This window comes from Lonchura striata, chromosome 13 (genome assembly GCF_046129695.1).
Source record: "Lonchura striata isolate bLonStr1 chromosome 13, bLonStr1.mat, whole genome shotgun sequence".
NCBI classification, from domain to species: Eukaryota; Metazoa; Chordata; class Aves; order Passeriformes; family Estrildidae; genus Lonchura; species Lonchura striata.
This window is the reverse complement of record NC_134615.1, coordinates 16,632,119-16,643,822: the sequence shown is the minus strand read 5'-3', so window position 1 is coordinate 16,643,822 and position 11,704 is coordinate 16,632,119. Positions and strand designations below refer to the sequence as shown.

Sequence of the window (11,704 nt, the reverse complement as noted above, 5' to 3'; positions counted from 1 at the left end):
GAGGAAGGTGAGGGGCAGAAGAAGATGCTGTGTCAGGGATGCTAATGTACAGCAAACCCCTTCTTGCCAGGTCCCAGTGCCATGGGTCTCCTCAGCCCCTCATTCCCTGCACAGGTGAGCTGTGCAGAGATCCTCCTGAGCCATGGTCCAGGCTTTGCACAGCACCAGGGTCCTCCTGAGCCCAGGTTCAGCACAGCAGCCAGCGCTGGCTGGTTACAGGGATGCCAGCTCAGGGATCCTGCTGCCACAGGGCGATGTGTTCCTGGGCTGCAATGGCGTGTGTAGAGTCAGTGCCTCCCAGCCCAGGAGAGACACAGAGGTCTGGGCAGGGCTGGCAACAAGGGACAGACAGCAGAGCAGGGGACTGGCACCTCCAGGGCCCAGCACGCCCAGAAAGGCACAGGAGGGCTCCCAGGCACTCACTCACCAAACTGGCAGATGTACCGGTTTCGGGTCTTGCAGCGCTGGTCGTTCCAGTTGAAGGCGGCTGATGCTTGCATCTCCACACAGTTCCCAAACCTGTGTCCCACCAGGATGGTGGTGAAGCCAGTCAGCAGTGACACCATGCAGAGTTTGGTGTCCTCTAGATCCACTTACCCTTGGTTGTCCGGCTGCCCAAAAGCAAAGCTGGTGAAGGAGGATGGCTCACCCACATCCCAGCGGAAGGAAGACTTGGATGTTTTGTAGGTGAGACCTGGGGGATCAGGACCTGGGTTGGCAGGTCTGCCAGCACCCCAGACACTCTGCACCTGCCTACTGCTGTCTCTCACCGATCCAGAAGTTTCCAGTCTCAAAATCGGTGTCTGTCACCCTGTTACCCATCTCCAAGCGGCTGAGGTAGAAAGCCAGGATGTCCTGAACCTTCTGGTTTCTTATCTGGGCCAGCATCGCTCCTTTCTCCTGAGGGGAAGGGAGTGAGTCTGCCCCACCTGCGTGGCCCAGCAGTGCTCCAAGCAGAGGAGAGATGCCCAGAGGCACTGCAAGCATGGGTGGCACTTTTCAGGTGTCCAGAGATGCTTGGAGCACCCCAGGAGTTCACCTGGCATTTAATTTTGGCTCCATAGTAGGTGTCGGCTTCAGGGGACACCATGAAGCAGTCGCTGTCAATCCGCACATCACAGGCATGGAATGGGAAATGGATCTTTGCTGGGGACACAGGCAGGAGCAGTTGGGTCCCAGCAGAGATGAGCCCCCCACCCCACTTTGAGGGTCCCCTGCCCGTGGATCACAGCAGTGCAGGGGGTCACGGACTCACTGCCGCACTCAGCTCCTCCGTAGCCCGCGTCGCAGAGGCAGGAGCACTCCTCCTTCCTGAACCTTCCGTGGAGGCACTGCCCGCTGCACCTCACTGTGGGCACAGCACTGCATTAGCTGTCAGGGGGCTCGGCAGTCCCTGCCCCCCTGTGCTGCCCACACTGCACCGCCTGTGCCCATGCAGCAGCCCTGCGCCTGCATGCCCTGCAGCAGCCATGCACGAGCCTCTGAAGGCTGCATGGGGCCCTCTCACCTTGGCAGTACCTGCCCGTGTAGCCGGGGGGACAGGAGCACTGGCAGCTGCTCATGTCGAGGCGCCCACTGTTCCTGCAGCTCATGCGACAGGGGTTCCTGGGCACCTCTGGGAACACCAGAGTGACAGCGGGGCATCAGGGGTGGAGGCAGCACCACCAGGGTCATGCAGAGGCCATGGTGACAGGGGGGACTCACCACAGAGCCCGCCGCTGTGGTCCCAGGACTTGAAGCAGCCAGAGAGGCCAGCGGTGCAGAGGGAGCACCAGGGTCCCTGCTTGTAGGGCAGGATGGGCGTCCCGGCCACCTCCCAGTTGCCCCTGGCCCCACAGGCAGCTGGAGGAAGATGCCCCACCCACCCGGGCAAGCCACACCCCTTTTGGGGCAGGCCACACCCCTTTTGGGGCAGGCCACACCCCTTTTGGGGCAAGCCCAGCCCCACCCACATCCATGTCTAAATCACCGCCATGCCTTCGTCCCCCAGCCCCACTTCCAGCGCACAGTCCTGTCCACAGCACTCAGCCGCCCACTACAGCACACACCCCCGCCCAGAACATCCAAGCCCTCCCGTGTCTAAAACACGGCCCTATTTGCATTTACGAGCCACGCCCACATCACCCAGCTCCGCCCACTTCAATGCACAGCCCCACCCACCACCAGGACAAGCTCCCCATCCATAGCTCAACCCATGCTCCTACCTGGTTGAGACCACACCCAGACCGCTGAACCCCTCCCATTCGCACAAGCCCCACCCCTATCATCCCCACCCACCACGCCTTTCTCAGCCACACCCACCACACCCTTCTCAGCCTCACCCACCATGCTCTTCTCAGCCCCACCACCACACCCCAGCCCCACCCGCAGCCCCTTACCCCGGCGAGTAGGCGCAGGCGAAGGCCTCGCTGGGGCCGTGGGGGCCGGGGCAGCGGTGCCGGCCGCAGCCCAGCTGCCCCGCTGTGGCCCACACCAGCTGTGGGAGAGCGTTTGTCACCGGGGTCCCGGTCCCCAGCAGCCCCCCCGTGTCCCTCATGCCCACCTGGGTGTAGTGGCGGCAGGTGGCATTGCCGGCGCAGCGCCCCGTCCTGTAGTCATAGCGCTGTCCCTCGGCAAACCAGAGCTCCAGCACGGCCCCGAAGCCGCCCGTGCCCGCGGGCAGCAGGACCTCGCTCCAGCCCAGCTGTGGGGCTGGCGGTGGAGCGGGGCCCTGCAGGCAGCTGGCTGCCCGTGCCCCCGCCTGCCGCCCCAGCTCCTCGCTCCACTCCTGCGGGGATGAGCGTGAGCCACCCAGGGAACAGCCCCAAGGGGTGCGGGGACCACCAAGATGGTCAGTCCAGGAGGTGACTGGGGGACATCAGAGGTTCGACAATGGGCGATGCTGCAAGGGACCCCTAGGGACCCGTCCTGCCCCTGGTGTGGGCGGCTGGGAGGTGATGGAGGGACATTGAGAGCCATCACAGTACATGGGAGACACTCCTAGGTAGCAGCTGTGCCTTTGATGTTTTCAGGTGTGAGGTGGTCAGGGAATATCAAGGGTCATAACGGGGAATGGAGAACCCCACAAAGGGCTCCAAAGAACTACCCTTTCTGTGTCCTTGGATGATTAGGAAGCATCAAAGGAACATGGGGGACACCAAAAGGCACCTCAATGCATCAGCCCTGTTTTTGGTATGCCCTGGATGTGGCAGTGACATGCTCTTCCCCAGAGGCCCCACACCAGCCAGCTCTTCTGCTTCATTAGCATGTAAGCAAACTACTGTGTATCACCCATGGGCTGTCCACATCCCTGGGCATAGGGTGGAAGGTGGATGTGACATTGAAGGGGGGGCCACGGGACATGCAAGGGGGCTCACCAGCTTCTGCATGTTGGCAGCAGGGGGCTGCACTTTGCTCCTCAACTTGTTGTGCAGTGAGAGCACCAGGAAGGTCTCCTTCGTGCTGAGAGCTGGGGGGGACAGCAGGAGATAGGGAGGGGGCCAGGGGGCCGAGAGCCACAAGTGCCCTCCCCGAATCCCCAGCTGTGGCCAGACCCTTCAGGGGGCCGTGGGAATTCCCCCTGAAGGGTCCGACTGCAGCCGGGGATACCGGGAAGGCACCCGGGTCTCCATGGAGACTTGAGGGGAGAGAAGAAAGCTTTTGGGCTGGGAGCACAAAAGGGGCAAGGGGCCGGGGGTGGGGGGGGGGTGCAGCCTGCTGGGCCCCTGTCTCGCACGGGTGGGCTGAGGCTGCCAGGAATGTACCCCCTCTGCCCCCGCCTCTGTCCTGCCAGGATCCAGACCCCACTGGACAAGACCTATCACCAGCTGCAGGACCCCCAGCCTCATTCCATAACTAGCTCCATCCCATTCCCAGCCCCAGAGCCCCCTGGTTCCATTGCAACACCAGCCCCAGAGCCCCCCAACTTCATCCCATCACCAAGTCCATGCCCCTTCTCCCAGCCCCATTCCGTCCTCAGCCCCTATCACCCACCAAGCCCCCCACTGCCATCCCTGAGTGCCCATCACCCACCCAGTCCCCCACACATCTGGCCTGGCCCAAGGGGACGGTGCTCAGGGTGCACTCATCCCCCAAACCAGCTGCCTCCCAGCCCTGCTGCCGGAGAGGCAGCCCCTCCACCAGTTACCTCCCGGAGCCAGCAGGGACAACTTTCCTGGAGCATCCGACCTCGTCTCACCCACCCTCCACACCGGGAGGCTGCAAACCAGCAGGACCAAGAGCTTCATGTAGGTCCCGGGATGGGGGAAGCAGACCCCCAAGCTCCGGAGGGAGGACTGGGGAGAGCCGAGCCGCCCCGCAGCAGCCCTGGCTTTGGGGCGAGCTCGGCTCCTGCGTGCTTGCGTGTGTCTGGTTGCAGGATTTGATCCTATTCAGAGCTCCAGACAGGCACCGCTGGGCAGCGGGAACAAAAGCTTGACGGGTGAGTAATGGCTCTGTCAAAACAGTTGCTCGCTGGAGCGAATGTGGCAGACAAGTCCCGGGGCCCCGGGCTGCAGCCCCACCGGGATGTCCCGCAGCGGGGTCAGCCCTCCGTGCTCTGCCCCAGCCCCGTGCCCAGCCGGGGTCGGGCCGTGAGGGCAGCAGGAGCAGGGGTCGCAACCAGCACCCACTCTGGGACACTGGGACACTGGAAGCCAAGGGGCTGGGGCAGCAAGGGGGCCCCGCTGCCAGCCTTCCTCCTGCCCCATGAATTAAACATGCCGGGGAGGTAACACACACCGCTGCGGGCACCAAGCCAAATACCCGCTCCGGAGAGCTGGGCAGCGTGGTTACAGGGTGGGAGGATGTGAGAGCCGGGGGCCGGCGGAGGGAGAGATGCTGGGCCCAAGGGGGCCGGGTCTCAGTGGGCACCTGGAGTCAAGCAGGGGTCCCACAGGCCAGGCTGCTCAGGAGGCTCAACAGCACCACGAGAGCTCTGCCCCAGCACAGGGCTCACAGGACCCTGGTGCTTCCCTGGCACAGGGCAGAGGTGAGGGCTTCAGACATCCCTGCTCAGGATTCTGAAATGCCACAGGCAGGAGGGACTGGGAGCATCCCACACACCAGCTGCCAGGGCTGAGCTGCGTGTCAGCATAAACCCAGCTGTAAATGCTTCAGTTCCCTCAGCCTGAGTCTAAACTTGACTCTGGCCTGAACCCTGGCACTAATGCTAATGCTAACCCCAACTCTCATACAAACCCTCCTGCTAATATGGATCTGAACCCTTGGCACTGATCCTAACAGTAACATTAACCCTAATAAAAAACTAACTTTAGCCCTAACAATTACTTTTATGTTAATCAAAACATTAATGCAAACTCCAAACCCAACACTAATCCTAACTCCAACTTTAATCCTAACTCCAACTCTAACCCGAACCCTGATCCTGACTCTAATATTAACCCTGACCCTTATGTTAATGTGGACCATAACACCAACTGTACCCCAGCTCCAGGCTGCAGCAGCACCCTGAGTTCAGGGATTCCCCTCTGAACTCCAGCCAGGGATGAGCTCACCCCAGCAAAGCTGTGCTGAGTCCAGTGAGTCTGCAGCATTCCTGGGTTACCCTTCCCAGTAGCCCCAGCCCCACCAGTGAGCAGAACTCCCACACAGACCTCAGAGTCATCTTTTCTCCCAGGAGACTTTCCCAGGCTTAGCTAGAGCACGGGATTAGCCTCATCCTGCATCTCTGCATGCCGGGGAGCCCCAGAGCCAGGACTGGCAGTGTGGTGAGCCCGGCACCGCCGGTACCACCGTAAGTGCCGTGACAGCCACTGCCTGGCCCCGATATCTGCTGGCCCTGGGACATGAAAGGCCCCAAAGCCTCTGATGTGCAGAGAGGGAAAGGAGCGGAAGGGAAGGGAAAGCAGAGGCTAGAGCTGGTGCCAAAGGGAAACTTTCCTACAGCTCGGCCTCAGGCAGGGGAAAAACCAACAAACACATGGGCACAGGCTGCAGATAAATCCCTGCGAGTGCAGGAACGCGGCTGTGAGCAGAAACGGACCGTCAGCGTCGTGCTCCTCTAGTCAGCCCCGGCATGATGCTCCTCATCCCACTGCCAGCCTGGCTGGCCCTGGGCATCCTGCAGCTGCCCCATAGCAGTTCCCAGGTAAGGACCTGCGTTCCCTCCCCTCCAGCCCCCCAGCATACCCCCTCTCTGGGCTGCTCAACACCCACCTCTCACACCCCAGCACCCCAACGCCAGCCCGGAGTAGGGGTATGGCACAGCTACAGCACCTCTGGAGTTGCCAGGGCCAGGGGCATAGTCATGGGGCTTTTCCCCTGCAGCAGTGAAATTATGTTAAATGCACTCAGGGCATGCAGCTTCTCCACAGCATCCAAGTGCCAGAGCAGGATCAGGAAGTGGGGGCTGAGTCTGGAGCAGACACGGAGCCAGGGTCAGACCCCAACCAGGATGGGAAGGGGCTCTGTCCAGGGCAGGATATCCAAACCAACCCTAAAGATGCTGGCTGCTTGGAAGGGTCCTCCCAGGCTGTGTCAGGGTGGCAGGGGAGCCCAGTGGATGATTGAGGTGTCTCCATGATCCCCCAGGAATGCCTGAGCCGGCAGCAGGCACTCAGCGTGGTGCAGCAGATGCAGAAGCTGCTGGTGGCACAGGAGGCCGCCCACCTGCAGGGCACCCGTGGACTCCGGCACCAGCTTTCCATCCTCCAGAGCCACCTCCAGAGACCAGCCACCAAACACAACGGTAATCCTGACTGGTCACCACCATGGTGACATCCCATGGGGTCAGTTCTGATCCCTGGCCCCGCACAAACAGCCTGGGCACGGGACCCCCAGCACCCTGTCAGGCTCCAGGCTGGCAGTGCCCATCCCCACCCATGTCTGTCTGTCCACAGAGATGTGTCCACAGCTGGCAGTGCCCCTGAATGGACGGCTGCTGGGCCGGAGCCTGCGGGTGGGCCACGAGGTTCACTTCATCTGCGACGCCGGCTTCCGGCTGGTGGGCTCGGAGACACGCGCCTGCCGGCACAACCGCACCTGGAGCGGCACCCAACCCTTCTGCAGAAGTGAAGTGGAGCAGGGTTGGGGTGCCATGAGCTCCGCCCTCCCCACGGGCCCCTCTGTCACCCTGAGCTGTGGGGTACCATTGCTCTGCCCAGAGGCTGCAGCAATGGGCACCGGGGTTGGGCAAGGATGCCCTTCTCCAGCCGATGCTCACGAGCCTCTTCTCCCTAGGTATTGATGACTGCTCCAGCAACCCGTGTGCCAACAGCGGGACCTGCGTGGATGGCAACCAGAGCTACACGTGCCTCTGCCCCCCAGGCTGGTCAGGCCCCAGCTGCCAGAGCCCCATCTACTCCTGTAGGTACCTGGGTTTGGGCTGTGGAGGATGGGGATTCTCATGGGCACAGTACCCGGCCATGCTGCTCCTGTCTCCCCCTTCCCTGGCAGCCCCTGGTACCTTGGCCCCCACCATCTCCCCATGCCCCAGCAAGTGACACCTGCTGTCCCCTGCAGACTGGGTGACACTGAGCAACACCTCCTTCAGCCGCCAGCCCCGCTGTGCCGAGGGCCGCTCAGGCTCCCGGCGCTGCAGCTGTGACACCGGCTTCCAGCTGCAGCCTGGTGGCGTGTGCCAAGGTAAAAGGGGGGTGAAGATGAGGAGATGATGGAGGGTGGGGAACCAAGGCTTGGTGACAATGGGACCTCGGGCCATTCCTCTCTTTGTCCACCCTAGATGTGGATGAATGCCAGCTCTACCAGTCCAGCCCCCAGACACAGATTTGCCTCCATGACTGTCTCAACCTCCCTGGCTCCTACCGCTGCCTCTGCCCCCCTGGATACCTGCTCCATGCTGACCGCAATGCCTGTGAGGGTAAGAACCCAGGGTGCAGGGCAGGGAGCTCCCACGGGAAGAGGGATGCAGTGGGGACAGCCCCACTCACCCCATGTCATCACCACAGACGTGAATGAGTGCGCTGGGAAGCAGCACAACTGCAGCCAGGGTGAGCTCTGCATCAACACCTTCGGGGGCCACCACTGTGTACGCCCCAAGTGCCCCCCTCCACGCCACAACACCAGCTATGTCAAGACCTCTGCCTTGTGAGTACCCTACTGCACATGGCTCAGCCGTGTCATACCCTGTCCCAGGGTGATGGGTCCTGTTGTGGGCTGGGGGCTGTATTGTGTCACCCAGGGGCAGTAGGGAGAGTACCAGCCAGCACTGGTAGCAAATTGCCACATGGGGTGCTCAGGTGTGCTTGGCATGCTCCCTGATGGTCTTGGGATGCTGGGAGCGCAGGTGGGAGCACCCCAATATGTGGTGGCTTTATCCAGGATCCTGGCCCCTCTCAGAGCCCCAGCCTGAGGGGAATTATGCTGATTTTCCTCTGCTGCACATCCATGGGGAATGATGCTGATTTTCCTCAGCTGCCTTTCAGCAGTCCCAGCCAGCCCACTCTTGAGATTAAACTGCTTTGTGCCACCCAAATAGAGGAGCATCCCCGATCTTGACAGATTCTACTTCAGGAGCCACATCTGGCCCCATCCCTGACCTTCAGCTGGGACTGTGGCACCCACCCAGTCCCAGCCTCAGAGCTGGGTCCCTGCAAGCTATGGCATTTTCCTGTCAGAAACAGGGATGAGGCAGAGATCCAATGATGGGCACACTTGGATGTGGCCGACAGCAGGGTTGGAGATGCTGCCTGTGGCACGGGCCAGGCTTGTGTGCAAGGATGAGGGCAGCTCCCTGAGAGCCAAACCACAGCCCTGAGCGGTGACACCCTTCTCTCCTGGCAGCCAGTGCGAGAGGAACCCCTGCCCCATGGACAGCCGAGCCTGCCACCTGGCTGCCAGCTCCATCTCCTTCCACTACCTGCCGCTCCAGGCCAACCGCACGGTGCCCCGAGTCCTCTTCAAGATGTCCACCACGCGCTTCGTGGGGGACAGCCTGCGCTTCGCCATCACGGGTGGACGCGGCCAGGGCGTCTTCGCCGTGCGGCGCTCGGACCGGCAGACGGGAGAGCTGCTGCTCACCAGCCCTGTGGTGGGGCCAGCCACGCTGGAGGTGGAGCTGGAGATGAGCGAGTTCTCCCACAAAGTCCTCCTGGGCAAGCACATCTTCAAGGTCACAGCCTTTGTGTCCCCATATGTGTTTTGATTCCCTTTGGAGGCAGGTGTGGGGCCATGCCAGGGCCTCTCCTGGGGAGGAATGGAGCAGGTTCAGCTCAGTGGTCCCAGTTTTTGTCCTGTTGGAGATATCCCTCTGCCAGAATGCTTTCCCATAGCCATCACAGCAAAAACTGTGTCCCTATAGGAAAAAAACCCATGGCCAATGGAAGGACTGGCCTGCCTCTGCCAGACCCATTCCTCTCTGTCCACATGGCACACAGAGGGGAAAGACAGAGGGAGCCAACAGCATTTGGCATACAGATTCAGCTTCTTGTATCTTGTAATATCTAATAAAAGTGGCTGTAGGAAGGGTGTCCTCCTTGCTCTATGTTTTGTCCTTCTGGGGCAAGGCTCCTGGGGATAGCTGGTGGCTGTGCACCTTGCGGAGCTTGGGGTGAGCTACCAATAGAGCTACCAAGCCCATCCAGGGTCCTGCAGTGTCCATGCCCCTCCCAGCACTGCTGGGATCCTGGGGCCACTCTGAAGAGTCCCCCAGCATAAAAATGGGAGATGGGCTGAACAGAGAATCAGAACGCTTTGGGTTGGAAGGGATCATCTTGTGCCAACTGCTGCCATGGGCAGGCACAGCTTCCAACACACTGCCCTGAACATCCTGCACAGCTGAGACTGTCCTCAGCCACCTTGGCAGTGCCTGGGAAGCACAGCAGGGCTCCCTGGCACTGGTGAGCAGGGACAGTGAGAGGGGCTGCGCATCCTTGTGTGCCCAAGTCTCCCCTCTGCAGCAGCTCTGACATGAGCTGCTCAAAACTGCAGCTCCCCAGCTGGCCCAGCGCTTGAGCTGTCCCCCTGCACCCGTCTGGAGGAGGGTGGGCTGTGAGAACAAGCGGGGTGCAGCGCCGCACACCCCTCGGGCGCCCCTGTCACCAGCCAGAGCCCTGTGCAGGGAGAGCAGCTGGGGGTGAAAAGGTGACGAGGGCCTTTGGGGACAGCAAGCGGAGCACACGCCGGCCCCGGCCGCCCCTCGCTGCGCACACAGAACCCTTCTGAGTGTCCGGCCAGAGCCCCGGCACAAAGCAGCTGCTGTGCGCACACGGGCGGCCATAAAGAGCTCCTTGTGCCCCGCCGCCGGCCCCGGGCCGGGCTCGCTCGGCCGGAGCTGGAAAAGCCTGCCCAGGCCAGCAGAGGCACGGGCCGGGCCGGGCCGGGCCGGGGCTGCGTCACCAAAACCCGCAGCTGGCCAGGGCCCACTGCGGCGGCGGGCTGGGATGAAAAGCCGGGAATGACGGGATAAATATTTATCCCTGCACACGAGGTGTCCCAGCCAAAACGCACACCACAAAACGGGGTTTGAGCAGGTTTTCTTCTACCCTCGGAACCTGCAGGTACAACTGGACTAGTCACTAACACCCACATCACTGACTGCTAATGGCAGCAAAAGTTTGCAAAGGTCACTGCAAGAAGGACATGGAGGTGTTGTAGCGAGCCCAGAGAAGGGCAGTGGAGCTGGGGAAGGTCTGGAGCACAAGTCTGGTGAGGAGCTGATGACGGAGCTGGGAGGGCTCAGCCTGGAGAAAAGGAGGCTCAGGGAGGACCTTATAACTCAATAACTCCCTCACAGCGGGGTGAGCCAGGGGGGATCGTGTTCTTCTCCAAGGTAACAAATGATAGGACAAGAGGAAATGTCCTCAAGTTGTGTCAGTAGAGGTTTAAATTGGATAATAGCAAAAATTTCTTCATGGAAAGAGTGGCCAGGTGCTGAGACAGGCTGCCCAGGCAGTGGTGAAATCATCATCCCTGGAACTGCTCATAAGGTGTGTGGATGTGGTACCTGGGGACAGGGTCTAGTGGTGAACACAGCAGTGCTGGGTTAGTAGCTGGACTCGGTGATCTTTAGAGATCTTTTCCAACCTTACTGCTTCTATGATTCTGTTTTCCCAGTGTTCTTGCTGCTTGTCTGGGGGTGCACTGAAATGAAATGTTTGCAGCACCAAACCTGCAAGACTTCAGGAAGCATTTGGACAATGCTCTCAGACACGTGTTGTGATTTTTGAGGTAGTCTTGGGCAGGGTAAGGAATTGGACTTGATGTTCCTTGTGAATCCTTCCAACTCAGGATAATCCATGATCCCATGATCCAAGCATCCCCAGAATCCATCTTGCTGGAATTGCTGATGACAGACAATGCTAGGAGAGTCTCAAATCCATCAAATGCTATGTTATCTTGGTTGCTATGGGGGTATCCTTAATCCTTCACTGATAAATCCTTAGTTCTGTGTCCTTTACTTTGTTTTACTTAAGCACAAACCACTGCAATGCCTCCAGTAAAATTCCAAAGTCCCCAGTAAAATCCTGCAACCTCATTATGTCATGGTGTAAATCTGAATACATATACATAAATATAGATATAGATATAAATATAGATATAAATATAGATATAAATATAAATATAGATATAGATATAAATATAAATATAAATATAAATATAAATATAAATATAAATATAAATATAAATATAAATATAAATATAAATATAAATATAAATATAAATATAAATATAAACAAAAATACGACATTTTCATGCCATAAAGACTGGTCGATATAACAGGGAATGGAATTTTCCAGGAGTGGGA

At 59.5% G+C, this 11,704-nt stretch overlaps 2 protein-coding genes across 2 annotated transcripts; one reads left to right on the top strand and one right to left on the bottom strand.

Moving 5' to 3' along the window:
- Positions 1–209: 209 nt before the first annotated feature.
- Positions 210–4,256, bottom strand: LOC110476257 (C-type lectin domain family 18 member A). Its single transcript, XM_021541064.2, has 12 exons — positions 4,127–4,256; positions 3,357–3,448; positions 2,543–2,767; positions 2,379–2,476; positions 1,705–1,826; positions 1,508–1,615; positions 1,256–1,348; positions 1,040–1,146; positions 771–900; positions 598–694; positions 428–519; positions 210–267 (listed from the first exon to the last, which is right to left on the bottom strand). The coding sequence occupies exons 1-12, from the start codon at positions 4,224–4,226 to the stop codon at positions 230–232; spliced, it is 1,302 nt and encodes a 433-aa protein (XP_021396739.2). The 5' UTR covers positions 4,227–4,256; the 3' UTR covers positions 210–229.
- Positions 4,257–6,019: 1,763 nt separating this feature from the next.
- Positions 6,020–9,103, top strand: LOC110476256 (fibulin-7). The gene is made up of 8 exons (XM_077786229.1): positions 6,020–6,088; positions 6,532–6,688; positions 6,840–7,010; positions 7,180–7,305; positions 7,462–7,584; positions 7,682–7,819; positions 7,908–8,046; positions 8,743–9,103. Exons 1-8 carry the CDS (start codon positions 6,020–6,022, stop codon positions 9,101–9,103), a joined length of 1,284 nt encoding a protein of 427 aa, XP_077642355.1.
- Positions 9,104–11,704: the final 2,601 nt, after the last annotated feature.